Genomic DNA, 23,063 nt, shown 5'->3' on the forward strand with positions numbered 1-23,063 from the left:
CTGAGGCATTGGACAGGGCTCCCCACTTAGGACAACAGCACTAGAAACAGTGACTGGGAGACCTGGGCTCAACTCAGTTCATCCTAGGCCTGTTTGTCCACTTTGCCTCCCAATCACCACCCCGTCCTCCATCCTCCATAAAAACAAACGAGAGGAGTTTGGTGAGGGGCATGTCATCATTTAATGATGTAGATCTTTGGTGTTTCCCTCATTAGCAGTCAGACTATCCCCTCTCCTCCCACCACAATGTTTCTATGAGTTACAAACAGAAATCACATTTTCATACTAAAAACAAAATAATCAGAGCCTTGATTTTCTCCACTAGAAACTACACGTACAGTTCAAGATTCTACATGCAACACCTTAAATCACAGACCAAGACCTCACATTCTGACCTGGAGTCTCATCCCCTCTCCCAGCCTTGGGCTGGCTTTGGCCTAGGCTCAGGTAATACTGACACCCACAGGTGCTGCTCTGAGGGCCTTGGGGGATGCGGTGGGAGGAGCCTGGTGGACAAGCCCTGGGGGCTGGCCAGCCCACACCCCCCACTCCTGAGTGAAGACCTGCCCACCATCCCTGGACTCCGCCCTATAACAGGCAAGCAGGCTGCCCCTTCACTCCATGGTTGTCCCCCATTACCAAGTGCAGAAGTCCCTGTCCTCAGGAGTCCAGTAGCCTGGCCTGGCCCCTGACAGTGGTCTCTGTGGGGTAAAGTGAGAGAGAGGTTGAAGCTTTGAAAGGCTCAGGGATGGAGATGGTTTCTGGGGGCCAGGCCATTCCTCCTGCTCTTGGGCTCCTAGTGGCTCTGCCCACACGACAGGTGGACAAGACAAAGCTGCCCATTGGCCACTGTCCGGGGTGGTGTGGCCCACATGTGGAAGACTATTCACCCTTCTGGGGCTCTCTGCTGAGGGCTGAGCCCCTTGAGTCCTGTTTCTAGGAGAAAGGGAGATTCATGGCAGGGATAACCACTTCTTCCTCCATTCACACTCAGCACAGCAGTGTGACTCCCCTGGGCTCCAGCTCCTGGAAGGTTCTAGTCCCCTGAGGCAAGCCTTGCCCATTTGACTGCTTCGTGCCCGCTGACTCTGACTTCCTCGGGACCCCCCACCCTCTCGCTCCTGTTCCCTGCTGCAGCCCGAAGCTCCTCCATGTGTACAGCTCCCAGTCAGCTGTGAGGTCCGGTTTCTGCTCAGCGGTCCGAGGGGAAGCACCAGTGCACACGTTTGTCTCTACCTGTTCCGTGGCTCCCCACTGGGGCCAGCAGCTTCCCCCCTGCTGCTGCCACCGCCGCCGCCAGGAAGGGGGTTATTATTGGTCAGGTCGCAGTGCAGGGTTGGTCCCTCAGTGCCGGGAAGGGGAACAGGAGTAGGGGCAGGGGAGGAAGAGGGCAGGGGTGGCTGGGGTGGCTCCCGCCCAGGGGTACCAGGCTGGTCCCAGGAGGCTGTCCGAGGGCTTAGGCCTCGCTCTGCCAGTTGTCCAGGTTCCGGGAGCAGTCCCCGAGAGGTGGAGGGCTGGGGCGAGGAGGTACGGGCGGCACTGGGCTCAGTGCCTGTCTGAGAGCTGCGGTGAATGCGGTGGCTGACGATGATGTTGTTGCCGAAGCCACCCATGGAGGCCATGGTGGTGCTCTGCTCCCGCTGCACCACAGCTGTCATGCCCCCTTCTGCCATCAGCCGCTGGATCCTGCTGAGGGCGTCTTCCCCACTTGCACCGTACTCTGAGCCCTCACCTGGAAGGTATAAAGCAGGAGAGAGAGGGAATTAGTTGTTGGCTTGGTCCTCTGAGCCAGGCAGGCAACTGCCAGCAGGAGCTGGGGGAGTCTAGGCTGAAAGCAGAAACAAGAAGCCCACTCCCGCACTCTGGGAATCAATCAGACGAGAGCGATGACTCCTGGAATGATCCTAATTCACTTCTATTCTAGTGGTGGGAATCTGAGGCCTAGGATGGCATGAGGCAGCCAAAGCCACTCAGCCAGTTAGACAGAACTGGACCAGAAGGCAGGTGTTCGGCTTGAAGCCTTTTGTCACCAGTGGCAGGCTTGTCATTAAGCGGAAGGCTGAGCAGGGCCCAGCCAGCTTGCTTTGCTGCCTGCTCCCTGTCGGGGTGACCGGGTAGCCCTGGGATAGGGTATGATGACTGCTCTTTGGAAAGAACGGGCAAACCACAGGGTGTGTGGCCCAAAGGCGAACAGTCCGCTCTGCTTCATTTCATAGCTGGGCTCTTTCCTCAGTGCTGTTTTGTTACTTCCTAAAAGTCCAGGAGGAAGACTGGATTCTAAGTGTCCCCTAGAAGACATCCCATTGCCTTCTCTCCTCCCTCCCCCAGCAGCCTTCCTAAGTTATTTCCCACATACTGTTCTCCTGGGGCTGGATGCCCGATACCCTCGCCTTTTCCTGGAGACAGGCAACTGCCCAAGCCTGAGGTTTTAGCCTGCATCTCCGGGGAGGGAGAGAAGGTTCTACTTCTTCCCCACAAGGGCCTAGGCATTCCCTTGTGTGGTAGCAGACAAGGCTTTGGCTCAAATCTCAGTTCTGCCACTCAGCAGCTGTGTGATCCTGGACAATCCCTTAACATCCACATCCTTCGGTTTCCTGACTTTGTAAAAATGGGATGGAAACAACCAGCCCGTGTGGCGCTGAGGAAACGAGAGAATGCTGTGAGGCGCAGGGCGGACACTCGGCCCGTGGTGGTGGTGGTGACGAGCTTGGGGTCTGGAGAGGAGCTCTGTCCTGAGGGACCTCCCCTCTAGCCTGTGCGCAGCCCAAGCTGGAACTAGTGACTTGTTTCCCCTGGCTACTTGCTGGCAGTTTGGGATTTTGCAGATTTGGGGCTTTGACAAGGAATGTTTTCTTTTTGGGGGTACTCGTTGTCGACAGTTATTTTTGCAAGACTTTCCTCCCTGCCCAGTGCCTTCTGTTTGTTAGAGCTGGATTTCCAGGCAGCCAGTGTCACAGCGTGGTGGTGTCTAAGGCCCCTTCTGACCTCTTCCTCCTTGCTGGTGCTCAGCAGCCTCACGGGGTTGCTCTTCCTCAGGTCTTAATGAGGCAGTTCTCCTCGGCCCCAAGCAGTGGGGACTCCGCTTGGGCTTTTGCTTACGTCCAGCCGGCTTTTCTCCAGATCTCCTGGTAAACTCAGCCCATCCACCTTCTGCCCTCCAAGGCAGCTGCCCTTACATGCCTTCCCCTCAGATGGCTCAGTGCCAACTTCCAGGACAGAAACAAGAACTTGCAGGGCTCGTTTTCTCTCAGGGGACAAACCATCCAACAGTGGGGCAGAGCAGCAGAGGAAAGGTCAACTTAGGGCCCTGGCGCCAGCATGAATGGCTTCTATCCTGTGAGCCAAAAGGGCTGCCTGGGGAGGCCCACGAGGCCCTCCCTGTGCTCACTGCCACCTGCACCGCTTTCTAAGAACTCTGCCCTGAAGGCCTCCCCAGCCCGGTCTGGGATGTGCAGCGGGCTGGCCCGGGGCCTGCTGGCATTGGAGCTCACTGTGCTGGGCTCTGTGCCGGGTGAACTATCAAGCTCTTTTCTAGGTGTAGGACAGGGCTGCGCCGGACCCTAAGGGAGCTGCCGCAGCCAGGGCCTCGGGATCTGGCACTCATATCTGGGCCCTGGTACCCTCACGCTGCGCCTGTGGCTCCAGTCCTGGCTACCTCTCAGCCTGATGATGGCCATATTTCCTGCCTCATCTTGCTTTTTATATTGTCTCTTTTTACCCAGCCTCCATGCTGCTTCTATTACCATTCCAATTAAGCTCTGATTCACTGAGTTCTGGTTAAATCCATACTCTTCAAAACCTAGCAGCTCCAAGAGCCTCCAAGTAGTCAAGACTCCTTAGCTTGATATTTAAAGATCCTCTGGTCAGGTCCCAGTCACTTTCCCGAGTGCCCCTTTTTCCTGCACCCAGTGACCTTACTAGAGTCGACTCAGTGCTGCTGTCTGCCTGCCTGCCCTGCCCACACACACACAGGGACACACTGTGGACGCTCCATCTGCTCTGCACTTGTCCACTGCCTCATGCCTAAGACCCGCTTATTTCAAGGGCCAATGCGAATACCAACTGTCTCACTCAGACTCCTGTGGTCCCCTAGCTGGAAGTGGCTGCTCCTTCTCCAAGCCCTCCCAGTGCCCATACCTCTCTGTGTAACAGTTATCTGTGGCAGTGGCATCACCTTTCTGGGCTGTACATTCCTGAAGGCCTAAGGCTAAGTTGTATTCATCTTTGGGTCCAGTGTCTAACGTGTGGTTTTGCACTTGGTGTCTATTTGTCAGATGAATGTGTGAGTGAATAAAAGGGTCTCCAAGATGCTTACAGGTGCTCCTGACTTAAAGTGGCTTCTGAAAACTGATCACATGCTCCTCTCTGCTGTGGAAGAAGCACGTGTGTCTGTCTCCTTTCTGGATTCACTTTTTGAGGCAGGAAACAGGGCTTCTTCTCTGAATCTGATTCCCTCTGTAATACTTTTGGATGCATAGTCCCCAGCATAAGACCAGACGAAAAGTAAGTGCTCAAAAAAGACTGATGGAAGAATGAAAGATGTACACACAACAGCTTCAGCCTAGGAAGCTGTGAGCTGTGCTTCTCTCTTGGGAATTCTAAGCCAAGGCTAAGGGCCACTGAAGGCAGCCAGCACATCCTTCAAGAGGAAAACACACTAAGGGCCTGAGGGAAATGGTGGCCATGGCCGAGGATCCACGTTATCGGCTCCAGAAGCAGTGATGGCCAGGGGTCAATTCTGCTGTCTCCTTCCCTGTAGCAAAAGCATTTCTTTTTGTCTTTGAAAAATGGGAAATTGATTTAGTGTTGACGTGAGATCTTTCCTTGGCAAGTTCTAAGATACACTTTGGATGCAGAGGCCAGGGTGGAACCAGCAACTTCCCATAATGCCCGGTAACCTCACTTAATTCTGGGGGTTTCCCTGTAAAGAAGAGGGAAGAAAGGTTGAGTCAAAGGAGGAGTTGCCCTTTGCTTCCCTCAGGGGCCACTGTGGTCTTCTAGCCTTCCCTTCTCACATTTGCTTTTCCCTGGTCCAGGGCCCAGGCTACAGCAGCTGGTCTGTTGTCTTCACCAGACAAGAAAGAGGCCCAGGCAACCTCTTCCCAGTGGTCGGAGGCAGAGCCATAGCCACAGGCTCCCCAGTAGTGCAGCACAGCCAGGATCAGGGTCAGGGCCTTGCCTCTGCTCAATTCCTTCCTTCCACATACTTCCCGAGTGCCTACTGTATGCCAGCAGGCACTGGATCAGAGCTGGGAGCAAACAGTGAGCCCAGGGAATGGGCTCAGTGACAGGATAGGAAAGTTTCAAAACTGGACAAGCAAAAGAGCCGACACCTGCAAATCCCCTCTATGGAGGTCTCTTCCTAGAAGTCCTAGAGAGGGCTGAAAGGATTTTAATCAACTTTTTATAGAACAAGAAAATGAGAAGTAGCCTGGGGGCCCTCCGGTGCTAGCTGATGGGAACGGGCTGAGGGAGGGGCAGACCACAGAACAGTAATTACTACAAGGCAAGCTTGTTTCCCACACTAATAATGCAGGTGCCCGGAATGTGTATGTGTGGGAGGGGGTCGTGCAGGGGGTAATCCCCTCACCCTGGCCCCACCGTCTAGCTAAGCCTAGAAGAAGGTTTACCAGGGTTTCTTCTACATGTCCCTACAGATGCGGTCACCAGCTTGCAACCGTGGAGAGACGGGGCATAGGTTGGGGTGGTAGTGGTTTGCGAAGCAACTGTGCCTGCCTACTGGATGGGAAAGGTGGGACAGAGAGTCTAAGCCTAAGAAGACTCTTGATTCCTGGTCATTCTAAGCCTCACTATCAGAGCAGCAACAGTGGTCAGTGGTCAATGGGGTTAGCACCTCAGAACAAGGGTCCTGGCCCCAAGAGAGAGAAGGCTGGCCAGTGACACCATTCGTCAATCTACACACCCTTCCCTCAACCCGTACCTCTTCTCCTTCTACTTATTTCTAGGTGTGGGGTTTTCCGAAAGGGACTATGATGCTGTGAAGAGCTGAAGGTCCAAAGCCACAGGTCAAGTTCACAGGGCTAAAGGCAGCCGCAGCAAGTTGAGAGCCTACTCTGTCAAGGCGCCAGCTCCCAACTGCCACTCCTGCTGAAGAGAACCTCTGAAGGATTCACTCTCTATCACTGGCTCTCCTTTATGGGGACAAGACAGGGAAAGAATGAGGTTCTGGCCTTCTGAAAGGGAGCCTCCTTCGTCTGCCAGCCTAGCCCCCAAACAGGAAGAAAGAAACTTATTACTGACTGGAGGTCAGCAATAGGCTGATGTTAATCAAGAAAAAAGTAGAGCAATCACTTGGTAAATTATATAAATGTCTAACCACTATACTGTACACCTGAAACTAATATAATATTGAATGTCAACTGTAACTAAAAAAATTAAAGAAAAAAAAAAAAAAGTGGATTCTCTGGGAGGTGAAAACTAGAAGATGCCCTCGCCAGCTGGCATCTGATGTACTTTACCTCCAGGAGGAAGGCCTCACCCCAACCCAGGTCCCTGTGATCTGCCCTCCCAACTCGTCCAGCCTCAGTTCTCACCATGAGCTGACAGGCCACGAACATGAACCTGCCAGTGGTCAGCTGTGTACAGTGTGATGTTTTAGAAGTTGATGCCCTTACAGGTGCTGTCCCCTCTCCCAGAAATGGCTCTCTCACCCCTTCCCTGACCCCACTTTGCTTAACTAACTCCTACTCACCTTTGAAGGCTCAGCTCAGGATCACCTCTTCCAGAAGTCTTTGAGCCCCACAGACTGGACATGGTCCCTCTTTTGAGCTCCTGAGGTCCTTATCACAATAAATATCTTCCTCCCTCTCTAGACTGAGTTCCTCGGGGAAGCATCAAGGCCTACCTGTCTTTGCACCTTAAGTGGCTGATACATGGTAGACACTTAGTAAACAGCCATGAGATTAAATGCGAGAGACTAAGGCTCAGTCTTTAGCCTAGGGATGGCTGGAGGAAGCTTCAGCTCTTTCTTCCTCAGAGGCCTGAAGCTGCAGCTGGCTGCGGCAGCCGGCACTGCCAGCGGCTTACGTCCACCCGAAAAAGAGTCATGGGCCTCAGGTGCAGGAGGTGGCCTAGGCCACAGACCAAAATGGGACTTAATTTTTAAAACTTTCGGTTCACGGCAGCAAGAAGGACAGTGCCTGTGGGGGGAATGTCGCATAGAAAGCTGTTCCCTAGGGGTGACACAGGCAAATTTGTTACTCTTTGCCTGATGTACACCATGGCCTCTCCCATGGTCTTTTCAGCAAATGGCTTAACACAGACCTAGAAAATGCACGTCTGTTTTGAGGCTGGCTTGTTTGGAGCTCAGACCAGCAAGGGGGCTGGGGTAGGGGGTAAGGAGAGTGACTGAGTGAGAACAGCCTGTTTAACACAGCTGCTAACAGACTCCAAAGTGGCTTGAGCTCTATCGCTGGGAAGTGCTAATTGGTTCTTAGAATTGGTTCTTAGAGGTGTGAGGCCGGCAGAGAGCCAGGGCGGAGGCTGCTGAGCCACACCTGAATAAGTGAGAGGTGGATGGTGCTCCAGAAGCACAAGAGGGCCTCACCTGTGGCAGTCTCAAATCTGCCACACCTGCAGGGAGAAGACAAGCTACCCTGTGGGAGGCCTGGGGCGCATGTCACTGGAATGAGAGTTTGTAGGAGTGAGTCTCTCTTGTACCCTTTCCATCTAGGCTGCTTCCTTCGATCTCTCTCTCTGAAAGAAGGGCCTCTGTCCTCCCAAGTTTCAGAGGAGAGGGAGTTCAGGGTACTTGGTGGAAAAGCGGGATGAGCAGCTCGGCTGGCTGGAATCAGTGACCCAGATCAGGGAAATGATGTTCTTGCCTGAGCGGACTCTTAATGCCACCAGGAGGGCCTTACCCAAACAGGTGAGAGGTCCTCATTCTGACTGGGGAGTGGCATTCTCTTAGCACCACCTGTCTATGTGCGGGGACTGGGAGCCTTTGGGGGGGTTGATGATGGTCCCAATCACCCACCTCTAGACCCAGTTCCCCTCTGGCATGACGTGGCTCTTACCTTCCCCAGGACCTGGAGCTGCTGTTCCTGGCTCCTGTATCTCCCTCTCTGTCTGTGTTTCAGCATTCTGCAGCTGGAGGGCCAGAGTTTGGGTGCCCTGAGATGTTACTGAGGTGGTGGGGTTCCGGGGCTGCAGACCAATTGCATTCATCAGACCCATGTCTCTGTCTGTCCTCCATGTGGCTCTGCTGGTTCTAGGGAGAGTAAGGCAGACATGAGTCAGGCAGGGCTTGGGATAGCTCCCTGCACAGGTCTCTGTGGGCTCCATGCCACTCCTCATGGCACAGCCTTGGCCAGGCCTGCAAGCCGAGAAGAGAAGCCCTACACTCCCACGGCTCCCTCCTGATGGTGGTAACTCGTCGGTGTCCGTTCTTCTTCAGATTAGTCCACACTTCTAGCTGGTCAGTCACTCCCTTAAACAAAAAGGGCCTTCCTGAGGAAGACAGAGGTGGCTGGCCTTAGAAGATTCAGGAAGACACCAACTGAAATCCATGGGGCAGACTGAGCAACAGAAGGACCTTTCTCTCTAGCTTTTCCTTTTCCTTCCTTCTAACTATATCTGACAGGACTCCAGTGTAAATTCCTGGAATTTCCACCAGATCTCCCCTTTGGAGAAAAGGCACCGGGACTCTTAGGAGGCTGTTCTGGGATCCTCCTTCGGGACCTTCTGAAAACAGACCCTTGCAGGGAGGCAGCACAAGCTGCTCCATGAGTAAGGCCCAGGCCTAAGGCCGGCACCCCAATTCGCTTTGGCATTTCCCAGACCCTGACCATTGGGAGAGCTAAAGCTGGCAGCAGAGGAAGCCCAGGACTTCGGAGAGGGTCAGCAGCCACTCACACTTCTAGCTGAGAACTATTCCTCTAGCTATGCCCTGCAATGCCTCTAGGAAGCAGTGACTGCCTTTGTTTTTTCAAAATGTTCTAGTCTTTATTAATGAATTAAGTGATACGAGAATCAATCCCAGGTTCCTACTCTCTAACTGGTCCCCAAGCTGACGCTTTGGGCAGCTTGGTCTCTGAGGCCCTGGTCACCTGGGAGATCATCCACACATTCTCCCTGGGTCCCTGCACCACACACACACTTCCAAGGGAAAGGATCCCTCTCCAGTGCCCTGTCTTCTCCCCTCACACCAGTGTGCCCAGACACCATGGCCAGGAAGGGAGAGGACCAGAGGGTGTCCTAGCCTGTTCTGAATCAAGACTCTGAGAGCAGAGGTTTTATTCTTTCTTAGCCATGGAACACTTTACTCAAATGAAATCATGTGCAAAAGCTCAATGCATGAAGGAGATCAAAGAAGTCACTTTGGATGAGGAGATACACCCAGAGAGCCCTGGATCGAGTCTGAGGGCACTACCCGAGAGCCCATCAGACGCAGGACGGACAGGCCCCCAGCCAGCTGCACTGCTCCTCCTCCACAAACTCACCCAGGCCTTTCACTGCTTCGGCTGTTGGAGTGGACAGTGAAGACAGTCTCGTTCAGCTGGTCCCAGTAGTACTCAATACCAGAGTTTGAGGCTCTGAAAATCAGTTGGGAAGGATGGAAAAGATGCAAGGTGTTAAAGAGATGGAATAGCCAGAACTCTTTACAATTCCAAGGCTTTGTGGACCGTGGCCTGGTAGCCCTCTTTTCTCTCTCCTGGGGCTGTGCTGAGACCAGAACCAGAGACACTCCATCAGGATGTTATACAAATGCTCAGAGGTGGTTTTAGCCTCTTCCTTCCCACAAAGTCTACGCGGTTCCTCCTTCAGGCTCAGAGATAGCAAAAAAAAAAAAAAAAAAAAAAAAAAAAAAAAAAAAAAGCCACACTGGACATAGGCAGTGGGCTGAGTGTTCTTCAGGCATAGAGAAGGCGAATGGCAGGACAGAGAGGCCAGAGAGGCCCTGGAGAGACAGGGTGCCACAGACAGCCCTGCCTGCAGGGAATGCTTAGTGCTCAGTAACAGAGGCTCCAGAAACAGAAAAGTCTCAGGGTCCCTACTGCCATGGGGCAGGGAGAAAGGAAAATAAGAGTGCCTTCGCATTCTTCATTTCCTTGGAGTTCCTGCTGAGCTGGAAAGGCCTCCATCTCTTTCTATTCTAGACCTGGAGCCTCCTTTGCCGGAGTAGGCTGGACAAGCAGTTGGGGAAGGTGATCCTTGAGCTGAAGAAGACCCTAGCGGCGCTCACAAACATCTTACAACAAGGAGAGCGCCTTGAGTGGTGATGGGCTGGACTGCTGACAGCAGAGAAGAGCTTCTATCTGTCGAGTTCTCCAGGCCGCCGCGTCCCTGCTTCCTTCCCCTGCAATGGGCTGTCGAGCAGTTTCTTCCAACCTCACAGGGGCACAGCTGCCAGGAGGGAAGCAGTGGCCTCCCATCTTCTATGCCGATTTACCCCCTGAGGCAGCAGTTCTGGCTGCTGGCGGCGGGTCTCAAACACAAGACTGCTTAGAATTTTAGAGATTCCTCCCTAGACCGGCCACCATGGTTGAAGGTAGGGTACCGTTACTGGTGAGAGCAGGGGAAAGGGGTCTCTTTGAGCCCTTTTATTGGAACTCCAGATCCATGTAAAGATCCTAAAAGATACCCGAAGAAGCCAGCTCTGCTTCCAAATGGGACAGGACATGCACATGTGCTTGAAGGGCTCTCCTATGGACTGAAGTGCGTCCCCCAAATGCACGTGGAAACCCTATCCTCCAATGGGACTATCTAGAGACAGGGTCCTTAGGAGGTCATTACGGTTAAATGAGGTTATGAGAGTGGGACCCTAATCCGGTGGCACCCATGGCCGTATCACCATGTGAAGACATGGTGAGAAGGCAGTCATCTGCAAGCCGGGAAGTGAGTCTTCACCAGAACCCAACCATGCTGGCACCTTATCTCAGACTTCCAGCCTCCAGCATTAGGAGAAAATAAACTTCTGTTAATTAAACCACCCCAGTCTATGGCATTATATTATGGCAGCCTGAGCAGGCTAAACAGTCTCCAACAACAGCCAGTTTTTAAATCTACAAGCCTGGGTTACCTTCCTTTAAATGACAGAACTTCTCCAATGAAGAAGAGAGCAATCGAAATCTGTGGGTTCTGAAGGGGTTAGCCAGGAAGAAATGAGTTGTGCGTGTGTATGTGTGTGTGTGTGTGGGGGGGGGGGAGGTGGTGATGTAAGGTGCTTCCTTCCTAAACAGGAGGACTAGACAGGACAGGGACCTGACAGAGCTTGGATGATGAGGGGCTGTTATGTCAGGGGGCTGTTACCACAGGCCTAGGCACTGAGCCCCCAAGCCTGTCTTTGGAGGGAAAAAGCCACAGCCAAAGCAAAAGTGCTCTCGCTTTCCCTGCTCAGTACTAACCCTCTCAGCAACTCCCAAGGGCCCGCAGCGCTGTGGATTTGATGTGATCTTCTACAGACCACCCCTTTAAAGAGAGCCATCTCCTCCCTCCTCCAAACACTCAGCTGTTTTTGTGGTGGTTGTCTGAGAACGACAGGGGCACTGGAGAGTGAAGGGGAGAGGAGTGGACTTGATGTTAGGGAAGAGGCAAATGGCCAAAAGTCAACAGCAGAGGCCTCCAAAAACAAAGCCAACACTGCCAGCTGCCAGGGAGCCTCTGATTTACAAACTTGTCAAGATTTATTGACAGGTGGCAATACCACATGCGTCCCTGCCAAATCCTTCCTCTGTAATTCCTGCTAGCCAGGACTGGTTAGTGACAACAAACCGTCATACCAAACCTACACCAAACTAAGTAGTGCATGACTGGGACTCTTCCTTCCTATCTCAGAAAAGAGGCCACTGAAAGTCCACTCTCTAATCTGGGACTGTCAGCCTGATACTAATGGTCAAAGGGTGCCCTCAGACACTGTCCATCTGGCAGCTTATGTCATCAGCTCAGAGCTGTGGACTCTGGCCATTTACTAACAAGGTCAACTGCAGTTTAACCAGAACGGGGGCAACGGAGACTGTATCAGACACACTGCTCCCATCTCCCCACCACCCGATCCTTTCTGGTTCCACCAACAGGACTAATTCTAGCCCTGATTTGTTCTGCTTTCTGTGGTCAGAGTAGCTCAACTACGACAAGCTCACGGATTTAAAGATTTGGTTGAAATTCTAGGTTTCAAGGAACAACGTTGAAGACACCTTCTCTGTGGAAACTCTTACCCTTCAATACCCAATATCACAGATTTCCACCTATGAGCTAAAGAACAGTCCCAACGATCTCCTTCCTCCTCGAGTATTAATGAGGATGAATGAATCACTATTTGCTCTAGGTTCTTCCTGAAAGCTAGGAAAACACACAAAGGGACGAAGAAGAATGGGAAGGCCAATCAGGGTCAGCCTTGTCAGATGGACTTCTACCTGACACCTGGCTTCTTTCAGCAGCACCTGTAAACTGTGCTTCTGGGCTTGGCTCAATAACTCCCTCACAGCTGGGACCTTCCAGACTCCCTGAACCCAGCTAAGAGCCAGCCTGGCCTCCTCAGTAGTGACAATGCTCTCACAAGAAACTCTGGCTCTGAACTTCCCAAGTTCTATGGAATATTCCCTTTGAGAATATTCTTGGCTACACAGGCTGGGACCACATGGTTGTCTCTTTGGGAAAAAGGACTGTTTCTAAGAAGACCAGTGTTTATCCCTGCTAGCTCTGCAATGTGAGAAAGAGCTGGCACCTGCTTCTTGTGGAGCAGCCTAAAAGTAGTCTCTGTGGCTCCCCCTTTGATTCAGAGGCGAACCTTTCCCCTCCTCGGTCAGTGATGATTGACTGTAATCACTGCTGACGATGGTAGCTCCCTCCTGAGGGACAGAGCTGGTACCTTGTCAAGGGTCCCACACACAGCCAAGGGGCCAAATTGCCCCACAGTTCCAGCCTACTTTTTTCTGACAGGAGTCCCTGAATTCCATCTTCTGAGCTGACTGTGAGAAGAAGTGGTCTTCCCAGCAACACCTCCTTCCCATTTGTAGGGCTGATCTATGAAGCCGGAAGTGAGCAAGCACCCCCTCACATCAATCTGGTACTTCACACCCACTGTGGTTATTGGTGGGGGTGTTGGCTCGGCTGGCGGTCAGCCAGAGGCACAGCACCAGCTTGGGAGGAGTGGCGGGTGGGGAAGCAAAGCAAAGGAGGAAGGAGTACCTCACTGCTAGGAAGGGTGGGGTGACTGGGCTATCAGCCACTGTAATGGCTTTGCACAGGGGTTGAAGGGCCAGTTGTTCATCTCCTCACCTGTGCTAAGAATTTCCTTCCCTGGAGAGACAGAGCGTTTCCTTAGGCCTTTTTCTACTGTCTGTGGGGTTTTAGGAGCACACCAAGAGATGCCCAGGGCGCCTGTTACCTCTGTCTTGGCGCATGAAGAGGGTACTGATGCTAAGACAATGGAGGAGAAATAAATAGCACAAAATGAGGTGCAGCTGCTTGTGCCCGGGACAAGGGCAGACAACCACCTGTTTTGGAGGGAGGGTTTTAATCTTGGCTCAGCTGGCTGGCTGGATCCTGTGCCCTTGGGAATGGGTGTGTCACACAGGGACAGGCAGCAATCCTTAGGCAGCTGTCTACTAAAGAGACAACAACCCTGAGCTCCTACTTGCCTATTTTGTTCTCATTCTAGGCCAGAGATCAGCCATATAGACAACACAGAGAGACCAACCTCTCTGTAGCAATCACTTGACGAGCTTAAGTGTCTCACGCCATCTAGAGCTGCATTCTTTATCTGAAGTCTTAAGAGAGTTATAAAGTTATGTGTCCTTGTGGTACGTTTTTCTGTGGATGAGTAAACACTGCTTTCATCAGAATTTTAAAGGGGTTTTTTATTGAGAAAAGATTAAGAACCAGCTACAGAACAGAGCTCTGGATTGAAATTCTCTCACTGATCTGCTGGGAGACTCTGGGTGAGTCTTAACTTCCTTACCTGAATATTGTTCAGTCTCCTCTGCAAAACAACCATACAGATATGAAGGTGACTGGAGAAGCTCTGAACAACTTAGGACAAAGTCTGTCCACATTTTAATTTGTATGGTACCCTTACATATCTGGCCCTAAGATTTGGGGTATTTGCAAACACGACCCAAGAAATCAGGAGAAATGGCAACACCAGAACAGACAGGCTAAAGCAGCTCTCTCTAACCCAACACAACTTGGTATGTGATGGGGATGCTGTTTGCTGTGTCAAATGCTAGTGCCACCTTGCTTATGAAAGAGGCTTGAGTTCCTGGTGGGTAAGGAAATTCCCCAGGCAGTCCAAGATGGCTTCAGCCTGCTGAGACTCCGGACAATGAAGATGACATATGGGGAGAAGAGCGAGGCCAAAGCCAGCTTGATGTTTAGCTGAGGTGTCTGTGACTCACACCAAGTATGTAGGCTGGGGTTTCAGACATCGAAGCCTTTGTGGGGCCATGACAAACTGGAGGTAGAGATTCTGCCTCTATAAGAGCAGATCACTTTTGCAAGGGAGGGGGCCAGGAGTCTGGCAGGGACAAAGGTTAGTGGCTAGATCTACAGACAAGACAATAATGCTGAAGAAAGATGTCTTGGAGAAACAGGGAAGGAAAGGCATGTAACTACAACATTGGTAAGAGTAAAATTATGGTCCAGAATCCTGGGCCAGTTTTGGAAAAACATATCTATTAGATTCCTCTTATAAATTCCTAAGAAAAGAGGAAGATATAAGAGAATCAGTCCCATATGTTTTGGGGAAAAAATATTTCAGGGAAGACTGATTTTGGGACTGTGACAGGCCAGGGGGAAGAGCAGGAAGTGACAGTCTTAGTGCCTGGGCTAACAGTGGTACCGTCGTGAAAGAAGCAGGCTGTGTGCTGGAAAGGCACAAGGAGCTAGTGAAAGGGGGTGTCTGGGGACAGAGCCTGAGAAGAGCACAGCTAGCAGACCCAAGCAGTCTCCCAGCTCCAAGAGCAGCCTGACTAGGTCAGGCTGAGCTAGCAGCCTCTCTTTGGGAGGGACTCTGAAAATCCCAGATGGACTCAAAGAGCCGTCCTTAGAACCAGGTTTTTTCTCCTGGGCGCAATCACTAGTCATCTATCAGGCCACAAGAACTGACTCAAATACATACTCTATGAAAAATCACCAAGGGCCCTATCAAAAGGCAACGTGGACACTCCCAATAGCCAGAGACCCTACCAGCAGTCACACCATGCTCTGTGGTCTGTAAAACACCCTTGGAGAAGACTCTACACCAAGTGAGGGAAACATTAGGATGGCCTGGAGGCAGAAGTGGCATTTAGTCGGCTGGAACCCAGCAGCAGCCCACACAGCAATCAGCTTGATCTGTTCTGAAGCACAGAGCTTCACACTCCACACCTGGCTGTGTATGGAATTTGATGACAGACCTGGCTGACTCCCCGGGTCTTGAGTGAAAGGATGCCTGAATAGACCTCTATCTTCCAAAAGCCAGAGGAAGGGGAAGGGGTGTCATCAGGACTTAAGAGAGAAATGCTTTGGTTCCCTACCCACTCCGACCTCTACTTCAAGACCAGATAATAATCATTTTGATTTTAAATTGAGCTTTTGAATCTGCGTTTACTATTATGAGCCAGAGCCCCAAGCAGAAAGGAAAACAGGCAGAACACAGACAGAGCCAGGCAATCAGAGATCAGTGGCTTGACAAATTAGGGCTTTAACAATACTCTATTTCTAATTTTATTTCTTAAGTTAATGTCCATGGAATTTACACAAACCCAAGATTACCTGTTGAATTTTTCAAAAAGGGTTTAGAAAAGAATCTTTGATAACCATGCTTTTTTGCCTGTGGAGAAACTTTTATAATCACTAGGGAACCAGAGAACAAAAGAAAACAAACAAACAATACTGCCTTCAATATAAGAAGACATGATAGCTATATCAGTCTTTGAAGATTTCTGGAATGAAGTGCTAACCCTATCATCCTCTAAGTGAAAAGGACCCTTTAAGGAGTGAGGGTGAGAATAAGGCAGGCTCTAGCAGGAGTTAGATTTCCCATCTAAAAGACCCCACCTCACTGGCCAGATCCACACTGTGGTCAGAGGTAGATGACCACCCCCCAACCACCCCTGCCACCCCACTGAGCCACTCACTCTGGTCGGCAGATCACCAGGTCTCCTTTGTTGGTGCCATAGGCCAGGCCGAGCCCAGGCTCAGGCAGCCAACGTGCAGAGTTGATGCTGACATGTCTCCGCTGGTCAGCAGGCATGGGGTAAAGGACGTTGAAAACTCTCTAGTGGAGGAGAAAAGAGAGAACAAAAGAGAATGGGAGGAGAAACAATGTTACCAAGAATAACAAAATCCGGGGAAGAAACAAAGTCCCTTCTACGGCCTGAAGCAAGTTAAGGACAGGGAGGAAAGGAGCCGATTAGGCTGGGATGGGATGACCCCTATGACATCTTGGGGTAGCATCTTACTTTAGGTGAAGGCTAGGACTCTTTCAAGAAATACTAGGGGCATACTCGGACTTTCTGCATGAAGCTAAGTTGTGCTTTCCTCACAGCCTTTTAGCACCTCTCACACCACTGATTTAAGGAAACCCCCTGGAAAGCCCGACTGAGAGCCTAGCTCACCAGGAAGGACCACCTCTAAACGTCCTCTGACCAGACAAACCAGGGAGAGCCAAGCTTGACCACACAGTCCTTTACCATGGAACCCACAGCACTCTCACTGCAGCGGGAATCAAAAGTAATAGCGAGGTGGGAGGGGGTGATAACACTGGAGAACATTCTTAATTTGTCTAATTAAAAGCAATGTTAAAAATGCTACTGTTAAAGAAACCTAAGAGGTGCAATAAGGTGTAGGAGGCAGGATAGAGGGGAATCTTGAACACAGAGGTACTGGATTTCTTTCTACCTCGTACAAAGCACCATTAGCTAGATTGTTTCCATTTCTCAAAGACTGAGAGTTTCCTTTCAATAGTCTACATTTTTCCAAAGCTACTCTTTTCCCAGGGGGCGGCTTAGCTACTGCCAGCGTTTGGGCTGAAGGTGGAGGAAAGCCTCCTAGTCTGCCTGGCCACGGAGCTACAGAAACAACTGTAGTCAGGAGCAGCGACATGGCAGTGGAAGAACGAAGGACATGGACTCTAGAGTTCCAAAGCCCTGATGTCACTGCCTAACAACTTCTCTGGATCTCAGTTTAAAAAGAGCTAGCACCAACATTCAAATAATTAGCCAGATTAAAAGAATCAATGATGGATAAAAAATGCCTGGTGTGATGCAAACTTATAAACGGTAACTCCAGTTATTACCACGAACCTGCATCTGGGGCTTTAAAAAAAAGGTTGTTAGGGCCTATGAAGAGGACAGGAAGCTGAGATCATAAACTGGAGTTTTAGTCATGATGTTTCTCCTTTTAAGCCTCCTCAGGTTTTACCCTATAAAATAGGGACGAAATTCATCTGTCTGTAAGAATTGACAGAGAAGAAAAAGAGACTAAATGAACAGTATAATTTAGAAACTAATATTAAAAAATGAATTTAGGGTGGTATGATAATAAGTATTTTCCTGATTATCCTAATGAGAGGTTTTAAAAAAGGGAAAAGTAGTAAAAGCCGATCTAGAGGACCACTGTGTTTCTGCAAATCAAGTCATAAGCTGCCTTGGATTTGGGAATGCTTGTTCATGTGCCTTCTGTATCTAACTGAATGGCCTTTACCAGAACAAGCTCTAGAATGGCATGTGTTTTCGATGTGCTGACACAGAGAATCCTGCTATGAATATTTTTCCAGGTTTTGTGGTGCTGAAAAATGTGCATGGGCCCTGCTATGGTCCTGAGGTTGAACAGGTCTACAGATACGGAGCTGGCTCTGGTTTGAGGCATAAGGCTGCCCCACAGCTGCTGCTTGGTGAACCTCCTGTGTCCTTCCTGTCTGACTCAACTCCAAACGTAAGAATTAGCCAGGGCTCCTTAAATTTATGGTCTAACTAAGGAGACTACTAAAAAAAGAGCTCAGGAGTATATGAATTTCTAAACTAGCCATCTAGAACATGGTTGCTTGATCTCTGGATAATATCTTCCTTGCATATATATATCCGGCAGGAGCCTTGAACAAATTCATGACACCACTCTCCACCAGCCTCACTGCTGACTATCCCTGGAGACAGCAACCCCAGTCTTTCCTCTCTGTACCTAACCAACCCTTTTCCTTCAAATCGGGATGGAGTATGGTGCCTTCTTCCTTTCTCACAGAGGTTTTTCACATTTCCAGAAGACAACCGTTTTTGTCCCTCTGACAGGCAATATGGTATTATATACACTACAAGGACAAAGTGATTGTGATCACACAATTGTGGCTGGAATCAATCTGCTGATTTTTTCCTTCTCCTAAAGGTCAGATGGTGTGAATGGGGTATACCCAGAGTTAATGAGGGGTGCGTGTTAGTTTCAGTGGGATGGCTGAGGAGAGCCTTGGTCTTGGCCTGCGGCAGCTCTGCATAAACCTCACAACAACCTCTCCCCTAAAATCACAATGATTCATAACTGCAGGGAATGGGGCAGAAGGGCCAGAGATGCAAGAAGGAGGTCACACGGTTAGTGAAATGGATGCTTATGGTTGTGCTGTTTTCTGATGCGGCGGGAGGGGGGGGTGGGTCTCAAAGAAAAGAATAAGAGAACTCTTTTCTAAAAATGTTCCAGACCAGGAAAGAAGAAAACAAATCTCTCACATGTCACAAATTTACTTTTTATAGTCTGTTGCTGCAGAGGGATTAACAAGCAAATACTATCAATTTGCTTCTAAGTACAGAAACCTGCTTTGGGGACAAACCCTCAAGAGGCCAGTAGGACAAATGACTCAGCTTAGGCGAGACAAGGTCAGAGGTATTGGTGAGAAATAATTAAAGGTTGAGACCCCCAGACCTTACTGCACAGATATATTCACAACTTCCATGGCTCTAGGAGTCATGGGGCATCGATTTGTCCTCTGGCTCTGGCAGACTCCCCCCATGCTCCCCCCGCTGAAGTCCTTAAACAGTGTTGAAAAAGCGACTCCCAAGTGCCCATCTCCTCCAATGTTTGGGCATTAAGCTAAATCCTGCTTTGTGGCAGGAAGCCAGAAAATGCCATGTGAAGATCAGCAGCCTCCGGGATTCCTGATAAGTACTTGCTTATCACACACTAATGTGGGGGTGGGAAAGAGGGAAATGAGGGCAAAAAGTCCGGGAGTGGAGATGAGGGTGAAGGATGAGTAGGGATCACCCATTTATAGGTTCTGGGAGGTCATCTTGTCCAATACTCATTTCACACATGCCTGAATCTAAAGGACTCCAGAGGAATGAGAATCTGGACCATTTTGAAAACCACTGAGATGTAGTTCCCACTCCTTTCTCTGGCTGGAGTTTAACAGCTCTCAAAGCACCTCACTGAGGGGGAAATACTCCTCACAATTAGCCCAAGAGACAAGAGAGTATCTGGGCAACAAGTTCCCCAATGCTGACAGATGATTAGGTAGCACTGTCTACTTCCTAACCATTTAAGGCTTCAGCCATTAGTCTTTCCATCTCAGTGACGGTATGATCTGTGAGGATCCTCCAGATTTCAATGGGAATTGGCTCTGGCTCTGTAAACCCATGACAAGAAATAAGATCTGAGATAGTGTAAAGCAGTGGTCCCCAACCTTTTTGGTACCAAGGACTGGTGCTTCTATGAGAATCTAATGCCTGTTGATCTGATGTGGAGCTGAGATGGTGAGGCTAGCGCTGGGGAGCGGCTGCAAATACAGATCAAGTTTCACTTGCTCACCTGCCGCTCATCTGCCGCTCACCTGCCACTCACCTGCCAATCACCTCATGTTGTGCGGCCCTGTTCCTAACAGGCCACAGACTGGTACCAGTCCACAGCCCAGGGGTTCGGGACCCCTGGTGTAAAGGACCGATACAGCCTTAAAGGCACCTGAACTTAAAGGCACCCTAAATATATAATAAGTAAAGGTTTCCTTAACACTACTCAGGTGCCATGGAGCTTCCCACGGGATGGGATGTTAAGGACAAAGCTGGATGGCCTGTCAAAATCCCTTTCTCCCTCTGACAGAAGTGACACCCTAAGCTACAATATCAAGTTCCATTACATTGGAGGAGGATTTATTAGGACCTGGGGACCTTTTGTGGGGCTGGATACACAACTCAGCTGCTGACTCATGTTTGCAGAGTCCTGGTTTCACTTGACTCAACTGCACCTGCTCCCTGGTATATGACGAATGCTGACAGAAAACCCCCTCCCCAAGCAGACGTCTCATTTCTGTCTAACATCTAGGAAGGGAATTGGAATCAATATGCCAGAAGAAGCAAACTTTTTCGAGTCAGTGCCATCAGCACATCAACAGGGAATGAGTCAGGTCGCCAAGATCTTTATGGCTCTAAGGGTGTGCGAGAAGGTAATGATCCTTCTACTTCTGGGGTCCAAGACAATCTCTTATACTGCTGCCCCTGCATCTTTCAAACTCTAACAAGAAGGAGTAAAAGAAAACAGTTCCTAGATCAAAACTAAACGGGTCTTATTTCTTGTTCAAAGATAGACAGGAAAAGAATGAGGCAGTCAGAGGAGCTCAGTGGGAAACCTTCCTCTCTATCCTTTTAAAATTTAGAGGAAAAATGTATTGCTGCCCTCACCGAGATGCTTTCTCTTCCATTGCATGTCAATAAAGCTCAGACTATTAGTCCAAGCAGCAAACTGCACTGCTCAGATCAGGCCAGGTAAGAAGCTAAAAGAGAGAAGTTTATGCTTATCTTGTTTACATTTGGGAATCTCATCATCTGCAAAGCTGGAACCTCACCAAGGAGTCAAGAGGTCAAGTGCAGTTGGCAGATTTACCTTGTTTTAGCTAAGATAATGGAAGCTGATTGGAAGAAAGAAATAACTGGACAGGGAAGCTGGAGGGGCCGTGGAAGAAGGCGCAAGCCAAGGGGGCTTTGAGGAAGAAAAGAACTGTGAGGAGGAGAAATGCTTTCTGGGTAAGGATGGGAATCAAGGGAGGCTTTAAGCTTTTAGAGAGGGTTACCAGAGAAGGATTACTCTCTGTGAAGAGGAGAAAATCAATGGAAAGCAGATGCTAAGAGGTAGCTGACCTTTCCATTGGAAATGGATGACTACACATCTTGACACAGGCTGAGAAATGCACACATCCCAGAGTAGGCAGGGGAAGGGATACTATGGTCACCTTTTCTTCTTTTGAGTTGTTGATTTGCTTAGATTCAATGAATTATTGGTGTATCTTCATCCTCTAGGAAAATATGATTGTGTTTTAGATACTTTAATTTCTTTTACTGGCTCCAAGCTTTCTTTATAGTCTACTCTGGAATTTAGAACTCGCAGAATGTTGATTTTCAAGTAGCTATTTTAAAACAAGAATCAGAATACCAAAACATCTAACTCTCCCCTTTATTCAGTTGAAGCAGGAACAAATCTGCCTAGTTAACTCTTGTCCAAACTAAAGTTCTCCCAAGAGAAAAGAGCAAACACCTCCTTTTCTTAACTCTCTGGAATTTGTGGCCCTCCACTGCTATTATAATCTACTGTCTTCAAGTCATTTCTAGCCAACCTCTTATGATTTGTTGAGACCTATAAACTTTGTCTTATTTGTTCCTCTCAAAGATTTCCCAAGGACAGTCAGAGGATAATAATTTTCTTCCGAATCCCACATCTCTGAGCATAGCACAAGTTCCTGCTCTTCCTTGGCTTTCTTTCTAAATCTCAAAGGAAATGGCCAAATGAATAGCTATTCTAGATAGTCACCTTGGATAAGAGAATCTTTCAATATATTTCAATAAATTCAGTACATTTTGGTTGATTCATATTTTTTTTTGAGAGAAGTACAGGATGAGGGGTCACATCAAAAAACCCAAAATGTTTTGCCTTTCACTTCTGAATCGATATGCTGGGAATCTCTTACTATGTCTCAAGTGCTGGGACTAGAACCCTGAGAAACCCACTGATACTGGGCAGAATTGTGGAAACGAGTCAGAAATTCCCTATTTTCATAAAGATCACCTCATTAATATTTTTGTTCAATCACTGTTTACTGAGTCACACGTTAGGCACAATAATGATGGTGTTGAGTAGAGGTGTATGTTCACCTATGTGCAGGAAATACATGGTACATAAGATTTCAAAGTGACACTATTCCTGGAACAGAAGCTGAGTGCCTCCTGAGAACCGAGCCCAGTAAAGGCCAGGAACAGAGCAGTGAAAAATCCAGTTAAGAAGCCAGTCATCTAACATTTTTGCATCAGAGCAGGGACCAGGTCCACTTTGTTCTCTGTATTCCCAGACCTAGCGATGTGCCTACACCATGATAAGGGCTCACTAAAATTTTGCTGAGCGAGAATAATAATGTAGTACAGAACGCACTCTACTAAGAAACCATAGAGGAAAGAAACTGTTAGAGTGGAAGGAATCTGTCATGGAAAAATTTGCCTAATTTTTGGCTTTGACTGTAGCTCTAAAGTTATTTTTAATTTTTTATCTTGCCCCCTCCCTTCTCTGACAAATCACATCAGAGACACCCCTGACTTCTCTCTTACCTCCCCCCCATTTTCTATAATGTGCTGAAGAAAGGAACTTTTTGAGGATAGATGCTTTGTACCGCATCTCAGAAGTCAACTTTAAGATAATTGCAGCGGAAGCAGCTTTTAATCAACTGACAGACAGCTTTAAGAAAATTAATGAGGACATAATCTTAGGAAGGAGTACGTCATTTCTGACAACAAAGCTGTCTCTCTTTTATCCCAATCTCCCCTTGAAGAAATAGTACCCTTCCAGGATACAAAAATAAAATAACTTCTTTGGTTTTTACCACTCCCAAGGCCAGTTAAGATTACAAAACTCAGCTCCCTTAGATTTCTATAGAATACTCTAGACTGAACTAGAGTTATAGGTAACTTTTGAAAATCAAACTTTCAGAATCTAGGGAAGTATAGATGACTCAATTATATCACAGACTAAATTCAGGGCAAGGAGGGAGCTATAGTGAAGATTATATATTGAAGAATGGGGCTAGGATAGTACAAAAGAGCCTACACGTGTTAGTTACATCAATGCTGGTCACTGCTGACAGTGCTGGACACCCACCCTGACCC

At 49.2% G+C, this 23,063-nt stretch overlaps 1 protein-coding gene across 9 annotated transcripts in view; it reads right to left on the reverse strand.

Moving 5' to 3' along the window:
• Positions 1–157: 157 nt before the first annotated feature.
• The window catches only part of AMBRA1 (autophagy and beclin 1 regulator 1), a 149,246-nt gene continuing 126,340 nt past the window's right edge, over positions 158–23,063 (reverse strand). For 8 of the 9 annotated variants that reach the window (XM_016146737.2, XM_016146734.2, XM_016146732.2 and 5 more), the window contains 4 exons: positions 16,080–16,219; positions 9,462–9,554; positions 8,037–8,230; positions 158–1,732 (listed from right to left, as the gene is read on the reverse strand). In XM_016146737.2, coding sequence (XP_016002223.2) covers positions 1,233–1,732; positions 8,037–8,230; positions 9,462–9,554; positions 16,080–16,219 — 927 coding nt within the window. In that variant the 3' untranslated portion in view covers positions 158–1,232. Of the gene's footprint in view, positions 1,733–8,036; positions 8,231–9,461; positions 9,555–16,079; positions 16,220–23,063 lie in introns of those variants that run through there. The other variant, XR_004950832.1, reaches the window with a different exon arrangement.

This window comes from Rousettus aegyptiacus, unplaced genomic scaffold (assembly GCF_014176215.1).
Source record: "Rousettus aegyptiacus isolate mRouAeg1 unplaced genomic scaffold, mRouAeg1.p scaffold_m13_p_5, whole genome shotgun sequence".
NCBI lineage: Eukaryota > Metazoa > Chordata > Mammalia > Chiroptera > Pteropodidae > Rousettus > Rousettus aegyptiacus.